At 42.3% G+C, this 17,811-nt stretch overlaps 1 protein-coding gene across 1 annotated transcript in view; it reads left to right on the plus strand.

Annotated features, from left to right (window-relative positions):
* Positions 1–17,743, plus strand: part of igf1ra (insulin-like growth factor 1a receptor) — a 71,915-nt gene extending 54,172 nt beyond the window's left edge. Inside the window, exons 8-21 of the mRNA XM_065957278.1 lie at positions 462–697; positions 816–983; positions 1,205–1,412; positions 4,933–5,219; positions 5,341–5,483; positions 6,155–6,320; positions 6,453–6,555; positions 6,788–6,858; positions 7,147–7,376; positions 7,602–7,706; positions 8,025–8,184; positions 8,450–8,579; positions 10,523–10,657; positions 14,134–17,743. Coding sequence (XP_065813350.1) covers positions 462–697; positions 816–983; positions 1,205–1,412; positions 4,933–5,219; positions 5,341–5,483; positions 6,155–6,320; positions 6,453–6,555; positions 6,788–6,858; positions 7,147–7,376; positions 7,602–7,706; positions 8,025–8,184; positions 8,450–8,579; positions 10,523–10,657; positions 14,134–14,668 — 2,677 coding nt within the window. The 3' untranslated portion in view covers positions 14,669–17,743. The remainder of the gene's footprint in view (positions 1–461; positions 698–815; positions 984–1,204; positions 1,413–4,932; positions 5,220–5,340; positions 5,484–6,154; positions 6,321–6,452; positions 6,556–6,787; positions 6,859–7,146; positions 7,377–7,601; positions 7,707–8,024; positions 8,185–8,449; positions 8,580–10,522; positions 10,658–14,133) is intronic.
* Positions 17,744–17,811: the final 68 nt, after the last annotated feature.

The raw sequence follows: 17,811 nt of genomic DNA on the forward strand, positions 1-17,811 counted from the left end.
ACTTACTCTGTGCACTTTTTGTTTCCAGCTTTTGGATGGATTTCCTGCCTATTAGGTGTTCTTATTTTAGATGACCAATGGAACAAGTCCTCTAATGCAAAACAACCGACCAAGATTACGTCATATTCACAACGTGTCCTTTAATTGTTCTGAGTCTGGCTTTGATTACCTGTCAGATGTTCTTGTTGAAGGGTAACAAAGTGAACAAATGGCTGCCTTGAAGGGAGTAAATCAATCAAACGTTGTATTGTTATGATTTGGAAAACGGGTTGGCAGTTTGTAAAGTACACAACATTTGTAAAAAAAAAAGAGAGAGCTCAAATGTACAGAAACTATTGAAAGTATTTGAAGGCATCCATCCACAAACATTAACTAGAACGTGTACAGCTCTGACCTCAAATTTGGACAGGAATTAAATGAATTATTTTGCTTTATAGACACCCATTTTTATGTCTTCTCAGGCCTTTTCAGAACATCACTGAGTTTGATGGCCAAGATGGCTGCGGCTCTAACAGCTGGCACATGGTGGACGTGGATCTCCCTTCGGATAGAAACGCTGACCCCAAAGTCAGTCTTCAACACCTCAAACCCTGGACCCAGTATGCTATTTTTGTGAAGGCCATTACCCTGCAGGTGGAGGACAAACACATCACAGGGGCGAAGAGTGAGATAGTCTACATCCGAACGCGCCCATCATGTAAGTTTGATCGTCAGTACTGCAGTTATTACTCACAATGTTTGAAAAATCATGATCGACGGTAATCTCAGCGTCTCCTAACACTTTAATATAACTTTATCACTATTTACTATTACAGTGCCATCAATGCCCAAAGACCCCCGTGCATATGCCAACTCCTCGACCAAGCTGTTGGTGAAGTGGTCACCTCCAGCCTTCCCAAACGGAAATCTGACGTACTACCTGATCCGCTGGCAGCGACAAGCTGAAGACAGAGAGCTCTACCAACATAACTACTGCTCCAAAGGTCTGAACACCTTTATTCCTACCTATAATATTATATATAATGAACTTACAGACCTACAGAGTGGTATCGGTCTTGTCTTCTTAATTTCTGCAAGAAAATGAAGAAGTATTTCCCCAAATATGAATTGATACCTATAGTGTTTTTAATTCTCTGTGTTTAGGAAATATATAAGCATTATCTCTTGTTATTCTGAAAAACATTCTTTATTTCTCCTCATGCAGAGCTGAAGACCCCGATCCGCATCCCGGCCACAGGGCTCACAGACATGGAAGACAACACCAAGCCCACCAAGTCTGACCTGGCGGGTGGAGAGAAGGGTCCATGCTGCGCCTGCCAGAAGACGCCCGAGGAGAAAGACCGGGAGAAGGACGACCGCGTCTTCTTCAAAGTTTTTGAGAACTTTCTTCACAACGCCATCTTTCTGCCGAGGTAAAGCACCAGACGCAAACCGGCCTCGCGGTGGTCCGCTTAAACCATTTACTAGCTCCTGCTCAGTGCTGTCTTTCAGCCTGCCAAGCGCTGAGCTTGTTTGCCCTGACGGGTCAGAATGAGGAACAAGGTGGAGGTACTGGGGGTAATAGGCTCCTCTTTGAGCTGACGGGATCCTGCCATGGGGGGCGTAGATGGACCAGAGGGGGGGCTTTCGCTGGGCCTTTTTTTTTGTCAGGCGGCACAGATGAGGAGACACGCTGAGTCCAATCCATAGTCTTCTGAGCGCTTGTGGTTTTCTGTTGCCATGGCAACAGTGGCAAGGGGGGGAGAGCTAGGAGACCTGGCAGGCGGCAATTTAAGCAACACAAACAAACCCAGGAGAGAGATGTGATTAAGGAGTCTGAAGGCCCAGTTTGGCCGACACTCGTGTTTCACACAATAGAGATTGACATCTGTGTTGTGTTATCATTTAACGTACTCGTGGCTAAGACTCTCAGAGAGTCCCACTCTGTCTATACATGGATACAAAGAGTGTGGGAGGAGAACAGTCACACATAACATATACATCTCTTAACATCCGCCAAAGTCGAACATGGAGATCTTTTCTATACTTGCTGCTGCGTTCCCATAACATTTTGCGTCCTCCTCTGCACTTGAGGAATTGGCTCAATATGCCTCTGAAGGATGAATAATAAAACATGGCTTTCTGTTGTAATTAAACACATATCGGCCCCTCCTCAGCGCCCCTGCTGCTCTCTCAGGCTGTGTTGATTTGTTATAGTATAGCTGTCAAGGAAACAGTCGTGTGGCAGGTCCCCGTGCCTGCAGCCTGCAGCGTTCAGCGTTCAGGGTTCAGCCTGCGTATGCACAGACTCTCCGCTGTAACAGAGCCAACATTTATAACAGCTCACTCCACGGGGAAAAAGGCCTTGAAAAACGGCGAGGTTTTTTCAAAAGTTCAGGGGTTTAGACCCGGGGTGAAGAGAAGGAGGGTGGGTGAAAACAGAAACAGAAAGAAGAGGAAATGTTTTCCATTCTGTCCCGCTCCACTCGGCTCTCCACTCTCCTCCTCCCCTTGCACGCTCCCTTTGTTCGGGTCTTTCTTTTTTTTTTTTTCTCTCTCTCTCTCTCTCTCTCGAGTGAGACAGCTGCCAGGAAATGTACAGTGAATCCATCTGGAATTTAAATGAATGAGGGAAGAGCCCCATCAGCGCTGGAAGACAAACAGAAAGTAAGGAAGGCAGGCAGACTGATTAACTGGAGGAGAGGAGGTTTGCTGCCAGTGTTGCTTAAGGAGAGCATCTGATGCGATCCAAAACCTGTCATCATGTCACAGGAGCTTTTATTTACTGTAATAACCTGGTGTTAAAACTCATGATGAATATATACAAGATAGATTGATAGGGACTCCCTGGACGTTACTTCTTCCTCTGTCAGTTCCAGACACCCTTCACTCTTCTTGTGCAATACGTGTGGTTACCACAGACTCCATGTGTACTCCTCTGTGGAGCCCATTGCATAAAACCTTTTTTTTTTTTGCGCGCGAGGTCAGGACACTAACTGTAGTAACTCATTAGTTTTTAAGGACATGCTTTAGTCAGCTGTGGAGCCTCTTATTGCACACAGAGAAATGAGATCTCTCCAGTTTTCTCTTTGTCTGGCCTCTCCGTGTGGTCGATCAATTTGTCTTCTTCTTACTCTCACATAAAATATACAGGATAGACCCAAGATTTGCAGGCTACTCCCCCATGTCAAGGTGTATCCGTTTGATGTACTGTCAGGACTAGCAGGATTGTACTACACCAGTTATATCTGCCGGAGAGGAATGTTGACATGTGAGTGCAACTTGACTCTCCCACAGAACTGTCTGAGTCTGTGGGTGTTTGTCTGAACGGACACAAAAGATACTGGACTCTAGTTTAGTACAGATAGCCAGGCCTCCTTGTGTAGAAGAAGAAGAAGAAGGAAAAAGAAGATATACTTTATTAATCCCTGAGGGGAAAACCTATTTCTTCCCTCTTGTTATCTCTAACCAAGCCCCCATGGACAGAGCAACCTGTACTGTATAGCAAACTGTCAGTGAATTGACAGAAAAAAAAAACAAGCTATTTTTTTTATTGCTGTCATTTCATATGAAGCAAAAATGGAAATTCTAATAATTCTTGGTTATTGTTTAGTCTTTGAACTTTAAAGGCTTTATACACAATTTTTTTTTGATCCAGCAGATGTCGCCCTTGAGCACCAGCATGAAACCAAAACAACTCGCGCTGCATTGTTGTGTTAGCATGCTAATGCTAGCGATCTTTATTATGCTGGTATCTTCACACTGCATGTAAATTTACCTGAAATGAGCGTGATCTAGAAACACAGTTAAGCAGTGAGTACAGTATGTTATTCTTCTTTTCTCTAGTCCCTCAATTAAACAACTTTTATACACGAGGGGAGGAGTCAGCCGGCCGTCCTGGCGATGTAAACAAACTGAAGATAGGACTCTGAAAACTCTGAAAGCAGATGCAGATGTCCCACTGTCTGTGAGACAGTGGGACTCGGGTGTTACACCCATTGTAGGCAGTCATGACTCACAGAGTTATTTTCAGAGGATATCCTTGATTTCTATTATATTTAAGTGTGAAAAATCACATATAAAGACTTTAAGGAATTTGCTCATTTGTTGTACTTTTGATGTTTTGGTGTGAAATTGTGTTCAGTATTTTTCCTATGTTATAGAATTAACTATGTGAAAATGAATCAATAATACAATATTAATCGTCTCAATTCAGCACATAGTAGTAACCGGACACAGAATGAATCACCCCTGATCTTTTTCACATGCTGTTATTAAAAACCTAGTGACCCGTTCATGCTCTTCTCATCACATCTCCAAACAACCTCTAGACATTTATCACCTTGCAGGCTGCCTATAAAGGCTCCGTTCACTATATATGACCCTGCTGTCAATACGGTTTTCTTTTTCCTGCTCAATCAGAGTCAGGCTTCTCTTCTCTGTCTCGTCTGGCTCAGCCGCAGCTTTCTGCAGGTAACGGTTTAAAGGTAACTGTAGGCGAGGTGCCGTGTGTCATCTGCTGTGTATGTGCCGCACAAGACGGCTCCACGGCTTATCATCACGGCTTATTTTTCCTTGTAGTCTTTAATTTTTCTTGATTCAATTCATTGGACTTTGTTGTTTTTTTTCTCACTGTGGAAAAATCTCTCAGTCTGTCTTTTTTCTTTTTTGTGTCTGCTCTCCTCACTATGATCTGTCTGACCTCATCCTCCCAAACTGCTCCACAGGGAGCTGTATACAGCATCTGGACACATGTCACACACACACACACACACACAAACACACACACACACACACACACACACACACTCCACCCGCCTTAGAAGGATGCTTTAGTTTGGGGAGTTATAAAACCACAATTATTTGTTACAGTAGAATTTCAGTGTTTTTTTAGTCTGTTATGATCATGACCGACTTCACACCTGCTGCATCGCTTGTCTCTCTGTTTTTCAGACCTCCAGACCGCAAACGTAGAGATGTTTTTGGCGTGGCTAACGACACTCTGTTAAACGACCTTGGCGGTAGGGGGAACAGCACCTTTGGCCCGGGGGATAACACTACAGATGGAATACCTCCCATCAGGGAGTATCCGTTCTCCGAGGAAAAAAGCAGAGCAGAATATCTAGAAATCCCAAACCTGCGACCTTTCACTGTGTACCGTATTGACCTCCACGCCTGCAACGAGGAGGTGGGCCGCTGCAGCGCAGGATCCTTCGTTTTCTCCAGGACCAAACCTGCAGGTCAGAAAATACTCCACTCTGTGATAAAAAAAATGTGCGACAGTGTGCAGTAATACCTTCTCTCACTTTAGTGCAGACATATTTTTGTTTGTAAAATGATGTATGTGGTTTTGTTGCACAGTCAGAGCAGACGACATCCCCGGAAAGGTGATCTATGAGAGGAGCGACAAGGTGGAGGGTTGTGTGGTGCTGCACTGGAAGGAGCCCGTTATGCCCAACGGAGTCATCCTCATGTATGACATCAAGTACCGCCTCGGGACTGAGGTAAGCCAGGCTGCGTTTAATTAAAGCAAAGGCACCAGGCATGTTTTCAGAATGTATTTAAAGCACTGCTTGAAATAATGTTTGTGACTAATAGGGGTGGGAATGGCAGTGGATCTCACGATATGACACCCTATACATGGCCTACCATAACGAGTCAATACATCACTTCTGCACTACTGACGATCAGAGAATGAGACATCCATTATCTGTTTAACTGAACACAAAATGCCCCTATAAAGGAAAAGTATTAAGGTGTCAGTTTCTTTCTTTTCACCGCTGTCCAACATTATCCGGGTGTCTTTTTCTTCTTCTTTTTATCCTGCTGTCAACTTCTTCTTTTTCCAAGTAGCATCTGTTCACAATACCCTCCTTCATGTCAGAAGCTTGCCATATGGATATTTGGTCCCACCCTCAGTAACCAATACATTTTTCCAAAACCATTTTCAAAGCAAAATGTTTCTTCATCTGTATTATTTATAAAAAAAAAAAAAAAAAAAAAATATGATCTTCTAGGATCAAACTCACATACATCACTCTGCATTGTTATTTTTTTTTTTGTAAAGCGGATTTTTACATTTTACAGTCCAAGCCTGACCTGATGGACTTTGGCCATTGGCTGTTTTTTTTAATGTCTTTCAAAACAGTAACCAGGATGTGTGTGTTTCTTTCAGCCTGAGAAACACGAGTGTGTGTCACGACAGCATTACCGCGAGCACAGAGGAGCTCGGCTGTCCAACCTGGGCTCAGGGAATTACTCTGCTCGTGTGCGCGCCACCTCTCTCGCAAGCAACGGCTCATGGACAGAGAGCGTGTTCTTCTACGTGCCTCCGCCAAAACGTAAAAAAAATTAAAAAAAACATCACACAACACATTCTGCACATTCTGCACATTTACATATTTTTGTCAAAAAAGAGAACACACTTTTTAAGTCGGTGCTGATAACCTTTCTATTTCCTCTGTGTCTGACAGGAGACAATGGTGTTACGTTCTACTTGGTCATCATTATTCCCATCATAGTGACGCTCTTCATTGCCAGCCTCACCACAATTCTCTTCTTTGTGAACAAAAAAAGGCGAGTACCTCCACGAACATGCACATTGCCAGGCAAACTGTCTGGGCGATGATGTTCTGCATCACTGTGCTCATGAAACTTAATGGCCGGTGTAATGTTCATTAACATGGTGTTTTTGTTGTCATTAACATTCCCCTGTCGTAAAACGGAGACTTCCCGTAAAGAATTCCACGCGCCGTCCACAGTCAGAAAAAAGCCTGTTCGCTAACCTCGGCTGTGTTTGTGTCAACAGGAACAGTGACAGATTGGGGAATGGAGTCCTTTACGCCTCTGTTAACCCAGAGTACTTCAGTGCAGCTGAGAGTAAGAATATCTGTTTTCTCTCTCTTCTTTTTTTTTGTGTAACATCAAATCATAGACCGGAATATCTTTGTACTGATTTGCAAGACAACAGTATGAGTCCCTGATGTTACAACAAAACACTATACTGTATGAAATGTATCAAAATGTCTTCAACAAGTACGTTTAAGTGGATGGACTGACCAAAAAATTGCCACATTTGATATCTGAAAAACAAACGGTATGTTTTTCCGGTAATGTATTTATTTATTTATTTATTTTGAACCTGCTGTCCCATCCTTTTTGTTCCAGTGTATGTCCCAGATGAGTGGGAGGTGGCCAGAGAGAAGATCACCATGCACAAGGAGCTGGGCCAGGGCTCCTTCGGCATGGTGTATGAAGGGATCGCCAAGGGAGTGGTCAAGGACGAACCTGAGACGCGAGTGGCCATCAAAACGGTCAACGAGTCGGCCAGCATGAGAGAGCGCATCGAGTTTCTGAACGAAGCCTCAGTCATGAAGGAGTTCAACTGTCACCATGTGGTAAGAAAAAAGAAAAAAAAAAACTATGAGACACCTGAGTGAGAAATCCTGCAGATGAATCACGGCACAGCTGGTTGTTATATTTTAATCCAGTTGTGCGACAGTACTCAGGTTCTCAAACTTTGTTTCTTAATTGTAATATGGGGCATTCATTCGTATTGCACCTTTTGACTTCCCCCACTATCTGTTATGAACAACTTATCTGTTGTTTTGTGATTGGTGCAGGTCCGGCTGCTGGGCGTGGTCTCTCAGGGACAGCCAACCTTAGTGATTATGGAGCTGATGACCCGCGGAGATCTCAAGAGCCACCTGCGCTCTCTGCGCAAAGAAGTGAGCCTCTTTTCCTCACTCACATACGCACACACACTCACATACTTCACTACTGTTTTTTTTTTATGGTGTAAATTGTTTTGGGTTGTTTGAATTGTCTTTTTTTTAAGTATGGTGTGTTCTTTTATCTAGACTTGAACTGAATATTCTGTCTTTTTTTTTATTTTCAGTCTTTCTCCCTGACTCCTGTTCATTAGTCCACACAAAGCGTCCTTCACCCACTTTGTATTTCTGAGCTGGCATCTTGGAAAGCAAGAAAAAGATGACTGACTGCAGAGCTTAACAGTGTTTTTTCTTTTTTCTTTTTTTCCTTCCCAGAACTCCACAACCCAGGTCCTACCCCCGCTCAAAAAGATGACCCAAATGGCAGGGGAAATCGCCGATGGCATGTCGTACCTTAATGCCAACAAATTTGTCCACAGAGATCTCGCTGCCAGGAACTGCATGGTAGCAGAGGACTTCACTGTGAAGATTGGAGGTAAGTCCAGTTAATACGGTGGCATCAGCCTCCCCTGGTTGCTCAATGCTGAACCTACTCTGCCAGCCTTGTGAAATAAGTCTTTGGCTTTCACTGAGTGCCTGAGGCAGTGGAGTCTTAATGTAGATGGACGGAGGGAGCGAGGAGGGTAGGGGAGGAGGAGATCAGGGGATGGATGAGCTCTCAGGAGCTTCCTCTCCGACACAGAATGAGTGATTTCTAGTGGCTTTCCCAACCTCTGATTTTGTTTTTTTCTTCTCTTCAGATTTTGGCATGACGAGAGATATTTATGAGACGGATTACTACCGAAAAGGAGGGAAGGGCCTGCTGCCTGTTCGCTGGATGTCTCCGGAGTCACTGAAAGACGGCGTGTTCACCACAATGTCTGATGTCTGGTATGAGAACACATCACAATAAGGCCCTTCATTAAACATGTGTAAACCTGCACTAATCCGGGGCATGGAAACGATTCCAGAAATGTCTACATATTGTGTGTTTGTGCGTGTGGATCAGCTAAAACTATTCATGCTGGGGGAGTCAAAGTTCTAAAAACACACAGATCACTTCTAAGCCTGTATTCTCAGCTACATTGTTACGTTACACTTTGAACATTCAGTCTGTGTGTCTGCGCTATAAAAGCTTCCAAAACCATCAAAATCTTTTGGTCTCCTGCTGGCTCTTTGGAAATTCCTCTCTGTGTGACAGGAGAGCATAAAACAAGATTCATCTTTTTTTTCAGACACCTTTTTTTAATGCCAGCTTGCACTGAAATCTCAGCTAAGAGTGCTGCACATCTTTCTATCCAGACCGATATTGTTGTAGAGAAATACAAGTGTTTACTAGCTCCCCCTTGCAAGTTTTTGTTTCCCAACTCAGAATGTCCCTCAGGTCGGTCCCTAAGAGTGGGCTTAAACTACTCCAGATGTTCTCAAATGATAGGTTTGCCGTTCCCCGCACAAACCCACCTCCACATTTGTGTACTATATCTTCCTCTTTGAAGTCGTACAAATGAACTCGAGTGTAAGACGAACCCCAGTGTGGTCTCCTGAAGAATCCGCAAGTTGATGATTATTATTTTGTTGATCGAGAAAAGCTGTGTGAATGCGTCTGTCTCTGTTTGAGCAGATTCAGTGTTGTGATGAGGCTGTTTTCTACACGGTGGAGTTTACTGTCATGACTGAGGACAGCGGTGAAAATGTGAACAACGAGAGTCAATAGATATCATCATCCTTTATTTTCTTGAAGTTCTCGGAGAGATCATTGAGGGCGACCCTCATTTACAATGATAAATGATAAACAACGAGAGATGAGATAAAGCTACTACAGAAAATAAAATCAATAAAAGAGTAATAAGAACAATAAAATATAAACACTAAAATAATTTAAAAGCTTGAAATCACTACAATGATAAGTCAGTAATTAAAATCAAATAAAACAGTTACAGTCAGGTATTGGGCACTTAAAAATAATATCTCATAAGGGATAAAAGTGCTCAAACTCAGGTCCTGTTGTAGAATATTCCAGGAGTTTGTTTCCCAACATATGTACTACTGTATAATTATTTCCCCCTTTAATTTAAAGTATTTCGAGCCTTGGAGTAATGAACTTGTTATTCTTAATACCAAGGCTGCTTTGACTTAGTTTAACCTGATCAATATAACATGAGGAGATCATCCTCTCATCTTGTAATGTTTTAGTCCTGTAGGTAAGATGTAAGAATTGAAAGCATTATTTAGTTTAGTGTGCAACAGGATACATAAAGTGTTATTGGGTTTTTCAAATTCAATACAAGTTTAAAATACTAATTCCATTAAAAGTGACTTTGATGAATTGGTTGTAGTTTTCTGCTCTCAACTTTCTAAGGTGAAATGATGCAACTTGTGTTTACAGCGGAGTCAGGGCTCGATAGAGAAATGAATTGAAGCCAATGATAGAAAAACAGATGGGTTGTTGTTCTATATTACACAACTCCAGTTTCCCCTGTAGACGCCGGCCAACCAATTTGTACACCATCAATGAAGTTCCGGACCTCAGACCTTTTTATTAGATATTCCTCAATGAAATCAGTTCAAAGAATTTCACAAGAAAAATAGTGACTAGAAAGAGTGTGTGTGTCCTTGCTGTGTGTGTCAAAAGGTTTTGATCTGAACGTATAGATGTGATGTAATAGACACAATATGGAAAAGGAAAGAAAATAGTTGAGTCCAGTAAGAAAAAGCAGCTGGGCTTGCCTTCCTTCTGTACACCCATAACATTTTATCTGCTGTTACGCTCAATTCAAGCATCAGATAAACTTCAAAGATATGTATGAAGTACAAATTCCTTGTTTGTTCCGCAGGTCATTTGGCGTGGTGCTGTGGGAGATTGCCACCTTAGCAGAACAGCCCTACCAGGGCATGTCCAATGAACAAGTGCTGCGTTTTGTCATGGAGGGAGGACTCCTGGACAAACCCGACAACTGCCCCGACATGCTGTAAGTCTGCTCGAACATGAACTGTTTCACATTTCACTCTCGTGCTTTTTGATAGGCCTCGCAGATTTACGGTTGACCTTAGAGTATGTATTTGTTTTATCCTCAACTTGCACCGCCTCACATGTCCTCTCTCCCCATTAAATTTTTATCCCGGCGTCTATTTAGAGTTGTGGGTTTTACGTGTGTGGGATATCATGTGATGTGTGTGCTAAGGTAGAGGGCCTGACATTAACGTCATAGGTTAAATGTGGTCTGTTGACGACATTGCTCTGGTGGGTCAGCTGGCACAAGAGGAGCATCCTCACCCGTCCTGCCTCGGCCCATAGAAGGGATGCCACGAGCCGTGTGTGAAAGATGCCCTGCATTCCGTCTGCCGGCAGCAGACATGAGCGGGGAGATGGTGTCCGTCCGTCAGCAGAGAGTGGACGAGACGGAGAAAGAATTCAATTTATTCATAGTTCATTTAGTTACCCATGTGGCTGTTAAAAGAGAGAAAACACAGCCTGCGTGTCAGCGTGCAGTGCTACATATATGCATGTCTCCTCTCTCCCTCTCTGACCTCAATAAGAAGGCATTCTGCTCTCTCTCTCCCCTCCCACTCTCCACGGCTGACCTCACCTTAGAAAGAGAGTGTGAGCAGAAAAAAAAAAAAAAAAAGAGGGCCCAGTGTTGTGCAGACACAAACCTCTGGTTTCTATGGCAGCCTGACTTTTTTGTCCTGATTACAGGAGTGTGTGGATTGTGTTACAGAGGTGGTGGTGGTGTTGGCGGTAGGGTGGGTGGGTGGGTTATTCTGCTGCTCAACACACAGGGAAGTCAAGGGTTTCACCACAGGTCCCCTTTGCTGCTGTGACTTAATGGAGATTTCCATAAGAGTGCTGAAGTGTGGTGGAGCCAGAAGTCGATGCAAAAAAACCAATCAGGAAGATACGAGAGAAGAAAAGTCTGGAAAACAGGCGGGGGGGATGAGTCATATTTGGAGAGCTTTGAACGCCTCTTTGTTCCGTCTTTCCCATGGTCAGGTAGCTATGGGTCACTGATTGGATTTCCCATGTTTCTGTCTAGAGTTTCCCTATCCACAGAAAGTGCATCCCTCCTCTCAGGGTTGGGCAAAAATCAGATGCAGACTCCCTGTGCTCGTAGTAAACATCACAATTTACTGAGGAATGTTGCAGTATCACTTACAGCCCTATTTTACTTCAAGGTTTCAGCAGGCCAAGGATGTTGCATTTGGAAAGTTTTGCAGTCCTGTTGCAAAAAAAAAAAAGACTCCTGTTCCGTTTGATTAAACGTTTAGCATAGATGTTGGGGAGACGGCTCTGTAATCTCATTGGGCCTGAAAGTGTGTCTGTTTCTTATTTTAATCTGACTGCTTCAAGGTCTTTTGTCCCATCTCTTTCTCTGTTGAACATTTGGCTGGACTAGTGCAGTGTTGTTCTTCTTCTTTTTATAAAAGCCAGACTGCCTCCAAGATTTTATTTTGGAAGACTTGAACAAGTAGCACAACACATACTTGCTTGTACACCTTAGTATCATGTTTTTTTAAAAGCTGTCAGTATGCTTAAACATACTGCAAGGCTCAAATTCACGAAGGTTATTATTATTCTAAAAGCCTGGTGTAAGCGTGTCATGAATGGCACCATGTTGGTCATTTAAAAACTAACTGCTTTCAAGTTAAAGCAGGACTTTTGGATATGAAAACAGACTTGAATGTACCAAATGTTAATTGAATAATAAAAAACACAAGTGACAACATAAAAAGCTGCAACAACAAAAAAGACTTGAACCCAAAAAAAAAAAAAACCTAGTGGGAAAAAAACAAGACATAAAATGTGTTTTTTGACCTTGAGGAGCTATTTTTGTAGCGGCTGAAAAACATTTTTTATTCCGTTCATAGGAGCTCTTCTAAGAAAATGAGCACTTACATGTTGCTTATCTTGTAGCTGACAGGTCAAATACAAGTCAAATTAACTTAATAGCATACGCATGTGTCTGTATGTGCCATGGTTGGTAAGATGTTGACAAGATGTCAAGATTTACTGCGGTGTTTGTTGTCTAAATTTGCATCAACATGCCTGGGGTGCAGCAACAGATGGTGGAGGGAGAGTTCACCCTGGAGCTCTGAGCACTGCACATCTTTTCATGGGAGGTCTTTGGACATTTGAACCTCAACTTTAAAACACTTGCTGCAGTGCTGGTAAACAATCTAGAGCCGCCCCCCCCCCCCCCCGAACGAACTGATCCGCGTGCCTCTACCCATAAGGAGAGAGGCTGGCACTGAGCTGCAGAGGACTGCAGAGACGACTGGGAGGGTAGGAGAGACAGAAAACAAGAGCCAGGGAGCAGCGAGAGTGAAGGAGAGATGACTGAGGTGTTAATGTCAGGAGGCCTTGCAGAGAATTCTGAGCTTGTTTTTTGTATAATTGAAGTTGTGGTTTGTGGTGTTTCACCACACAACACTGTAAATTTTTTTTCCTTTTATGATGTTGTTTTGACATTTCCAAAGCTCGGCTGCTGGCCTGGCACAGTAACCTGAGGAATGATTTACTGTGCTGCAAAGTTTATGTAGCATTACTGATCTAAGTGACAAATTTGTAATGTAGCAATGAATCACATGTATGCAAATTCTAAAGGTCCTATTGAACAAACAAATAAATAAACTTAATGCATGTAATTAAGTTTAAGTAAATAGTTGCTTAGTAAGCGTTGCACTGGACATTTTTAACAGCACACCTCTATGAAATGAATCTTCTACATCCAGGAGGTGAACATATGGCACATACATCATCAGACATACAAACACAGCAGAATGAAAACAAAGTGAAAGCAAAACAAAAACAAGTTCAGCTTGTTTATGTTGAAGTTATGTTACTGAGATTAAGTGCTGGAGCATTAAAACATTGGTAAATGTAGGTTTCTACTGCCACCTGCTGGAGATAAATGTTAAGTATTACTGCTCCTTGGACGGATGGATTCACATTTGTTCAAGTCTTTCTTTAAACAATACTCTCCATCCTCATGTCCACTAGCTGTCAAGTATCCCTTTAAGCACAGTAACACCACTTTTTGACCTTTTTTCCCCAGATAAAGCTCATATGAGGCTTTAATGAGGCATCAGTATCATATAATCAGTTAAGATAAGATAATCCTTTATTTATCCCACAATGGGGAAATTTAGTGTTACAGCAGCAAAGAGTGCAGACAAAAAGTGAACACAGTACAATTTAAATTAAAAAAGAAAAATTAAGAATGTACAAAAAAAATAGATACTAAAAAATAGATTTAAAAAAATAAAAAATAGATCAGCTATTGACAAAAGTGTAGTCCGTTGATATCTTTCATAATATGGTCTTTTTGCACAGGTTTTCAGTTCAATATGTCTGTGAGTGTTTTAAACTTCTAAACCAATGCGGAAGAGAATGAAAGACTCCCTTACTGACCTTCACCTTTTTTTGTCTTTTGAACATCATTTGCAGTTTCGAGCTGATGAGGATGTGCTGGCAGTATAACCCAAAGATGCGTCCGTCCTTCCTCGAGATCATCAGCAGCATCAAAGATGACCTGGATCCTCCCTTCAGGGAAATGAGCTTCTTCTACAGCGAGGAGAACAAGCCGCCGGACACAGAGGAGCTCGACATGGAGGTAGAGAATATGGAGAACATTCCACTGGACCCTGCATCCACCAGGCAGCCCTCGTCAGCTGCTCCATTATCAGGCTGTATGGGAAGCACACCCCCTCCATCGACACAGCAGCAGCAGCAGCAGTTATCCCCTGTGCAAGGCCCGAGTACTCCTTTACTGGGACCTGTATCTCCCTCGTCCCCGGGCCCCGTCGCCTCAGGTTTGGCGTCTCCAGGCCAAGCGTTGGACAAGCACTCAGGACATGTGACGGCCAACGGGCCCGTGGTGGTGCTGCGGCCTAACTTTGACGAGATACAACCCTATGCACACATGAACGGAGGCAGAAAAAACGAACGTGCATTACCGCTGCCCCAGTCGTCGGCCTGCTGATATCAGACCACCCCCCACCCCTCCCCTCCTCCTCCTCCTTCTCTTACACAGGGTAACACAAACTCTCCTCCATCTCATTATGAGAGATGGATGACTTTCTTTCTACTGTGTGCCAGTAGATTGTCTCTCCACTCTTTTTAAGGTCAAACATAAACTCTAAAAAAACTGCAAAAGAGCACAGAAACCTGTTGAAAGCATTTGGAGTTTGGTGGCTCAGACTCAACACTGGGAATTTCCTTCCTGTGCAGCCTGTACTCCAGTCTTTGTTACATGAATCCTTCAAGGAGGAAACTTACACAGGCATATGTATCCTGACTTACAGATTCCGACATTGGACTTAAAGAATAATCATTTCTAAGCATATCCGCCAGCAAATCCAACAGAAGAGCACTTTTTTTCCTCATGATTTCAGAGAGGATGTTGTGGATATCTGAGTGTGTATTTATACAAACGTGATTCTCTCTCTATGATACGGTATAGTTTCATTTCTAAATGACTTTCCATCAAAAAAAAAAAAAAAAGACTTTGTTTACGTGAGCAGAGTGGCTCATGTCATGTGAGAGGACGCCTCAATTAGAACGTTTGGACCGAGAAAGTCGTTTTAATTTCCCCTGTTGATGTTTCTATGGATGTAGATCCCGACAGGAGCAGGTCAAAAATCTGAAGACGAGGGCCTGTTGTGTGTCTGCCAAAATTGCCAAATCTCGCTTTCTCTCAAATTTCAAACAGGTCAGCCTTCTTGTGAAAGGGTGTGATTCAGAGTTGAGATCCATCTGCGTGTGGAATAACAGCCAAACTGTTTGCTGATATTCAGACTTTATTGCTTATCTTCAGGCCCAGCTGCTCCTGACACAGCTGTGTGTGTGTGTGTGTGTGGTTGGTTTGTAACAGAACAAAATACAATGTTACTCTTCAGTTGGGCTGCATTGACACCTGCAGGAAAAAGCTCTCTCAAAATGTTCAGTGTCTTAAAGGATGTAGTAAATCCTTTTGGTCCTGTGATACTTTAAATTGAATTTTGTAAGACTTAAGGCGCACTCACACTAGGCCCAGTAGTCTCGTACCATCCTGAACAAGATTGTTCCCTGCTGGTTTGCACTTGCGGTCTCAGATTCAGCACAACATGACAAAGAACATGACCACAACTTTACTGACTTTGTGACTTCTTTTGAGTCGTTTTTGGTCAGAACTTGCCCTCTAACGCTCCTTGATTTCTGGATAATGCGAGGCGCCGATAGATTTTTCCTTGTTGCGTACCTGTGCTTGTGCTCATGCATGAGCAGCCGTTCGGTACCAAAGCACACCTCTTCCAACCGTGCCCGGAGCCAACGAGGTGCCACCATGCTTGAGCACCAGTACAGATTGCTTAGTGTGAGTGTGCTGCAAGTGCCAACTCTGAATCACAGCCTTCGTCTGGGTTTGTGAAAAAAGCACCATAAACTATATGAATGAAAGGTATATACCTGACTTTGATGTTTTATTTATATTCTAGTATAAACCAAATTTCAAAGTCATTGTAATCACTTATGTTCATCAAAAGGATACGATTCTGCCTCCACTTTTATTTATCAGATTTTTCTTTTTCTAAGTGTGCGTTTCATGCGGCAGGTTGTTAAACTGCTGTTCATATAAAATGACACCAAACACAAGAAACAAGCAGAGTCAAAAGAACTGAGACAAGAAACAAGAAGGTGTTGGATTGGATTTTTTAGCAGCCTAGAGAGGACTTTTAAAATCACAACAGGTCTCTTTTGGAATAGTGGTTAGCTAGTCTGCATTTCAAACACATATGAAGGTCTTACAGTTGTATTTTTAGACTGCAAGATCACTTTTCTACACATCATTGGTTTTGTCACTTTTTTAAAAAACCTTTTTACGGTTCAAAAATATTTGCCTCTATGTCTGTACAGAACAAAGCTGCTATTTTATTCTTTTTCTCTTTTTGGATGTTATATATAAAGAAATCCTTCAGGTTTGGTATTTTACGGTCTCCACAAATGTCAACTTCTTATATCATCAAACTCTGTTAAAAAAAAAAAAAAGATAAAACAAGGACAAAAAAACATTGATTTAGGTATAAGACATCTTTTTTTTCTGTTATCCCTAAAGGTTTTCTTCAACACTATACTTTGCTCATTGCCTTTTATTTTTATGAAATCTTTCCTCCTGTATTTGTTTTGTGGATGTCTATATTATTGTTATTATTATTATTATTGTTATTATTATTATTATTATTTGGAATGGACACCTTAGCTCGATGTGTGAGTGTGTACTTTCTGCACCCTTTTTGTACTTGTCTAGCACTGCGCCTAGCATTGCCCTCTAGGTGCGACTCAATCTCAGGTCAAAGTAAAGGCTTTGCTTTCTCCACACATTCTCATGATTGTCCTCTACTTGTCCCAGCTGCACCTCCCCCCCCTCCTCTCCTGCCCCCATCAGTAGTGCCCTATTTTCTCCCCTCTGGTCCCTCATTGGCTCATAACAAACTGTACCTGTTTCCTCCCCTGGTGCCTCCTTTTGAAGTCAGGATTAGTCCCAGTATCTGAGATACGTACTTTGCACCAGATACTGTCTTTTAACCCATCCATTTCCTGGCTCTTCTTGACTGAACAGGGCTAATTGGGTTGTCTTATTTGCCTTAATCACGCCAACCATCTCGCAACTATTCAAAAAATTTGTCCCTCAAACATTTAAGCTTCTCGAGCGCAATCCATTGCTCCCTCTGCTGAGTTACTTCTAGACAATGAGAACAGGTCTCATTGTTTGTCTTCATAATCACTGCTTCTGAGAACCAAATAAAGGATGGGTTAAAGGCCAGGGAAGGGAACACACTTCAATGTCATGAATGGAAAAAAAAAAAAAAAAGGTCTTAAAAGCAGAGGCTGAACAGTGAAAGTGTTTTGAAGGATTTCTCCTCATCGTTTGGAAATGTTGCCTGGTGATTATTTTTTATCTCTTTATCTTTAAAAGATTTCTGTGTTATTTATTTATTTTTTTATTTTTCCTTTTGTGATATCAGTTTAAATCACTGTATAAATGCCCCATGATTCAGTATAAAGTTGGATTTTTTTTGTATGTTTTTTCCTTTGGTGTCATGACTGAGGGACTTAAAAAAAACATTTTTTTTTTTTTTTCATTTAAGT

The sequence above is a fragment of the Labrus bergylta genome, chromosome 7 (genome assembly GCF_963930695.1).
Source record: "Labrus bergylta chromosome 7, fLabBer1.1, whole genome shotgun sequence".
NCBI lineage: Eukaryota > Metazoa > Chordata > Actinopteri > Labriformes > Labridae > Labrus > Labrus bergylta.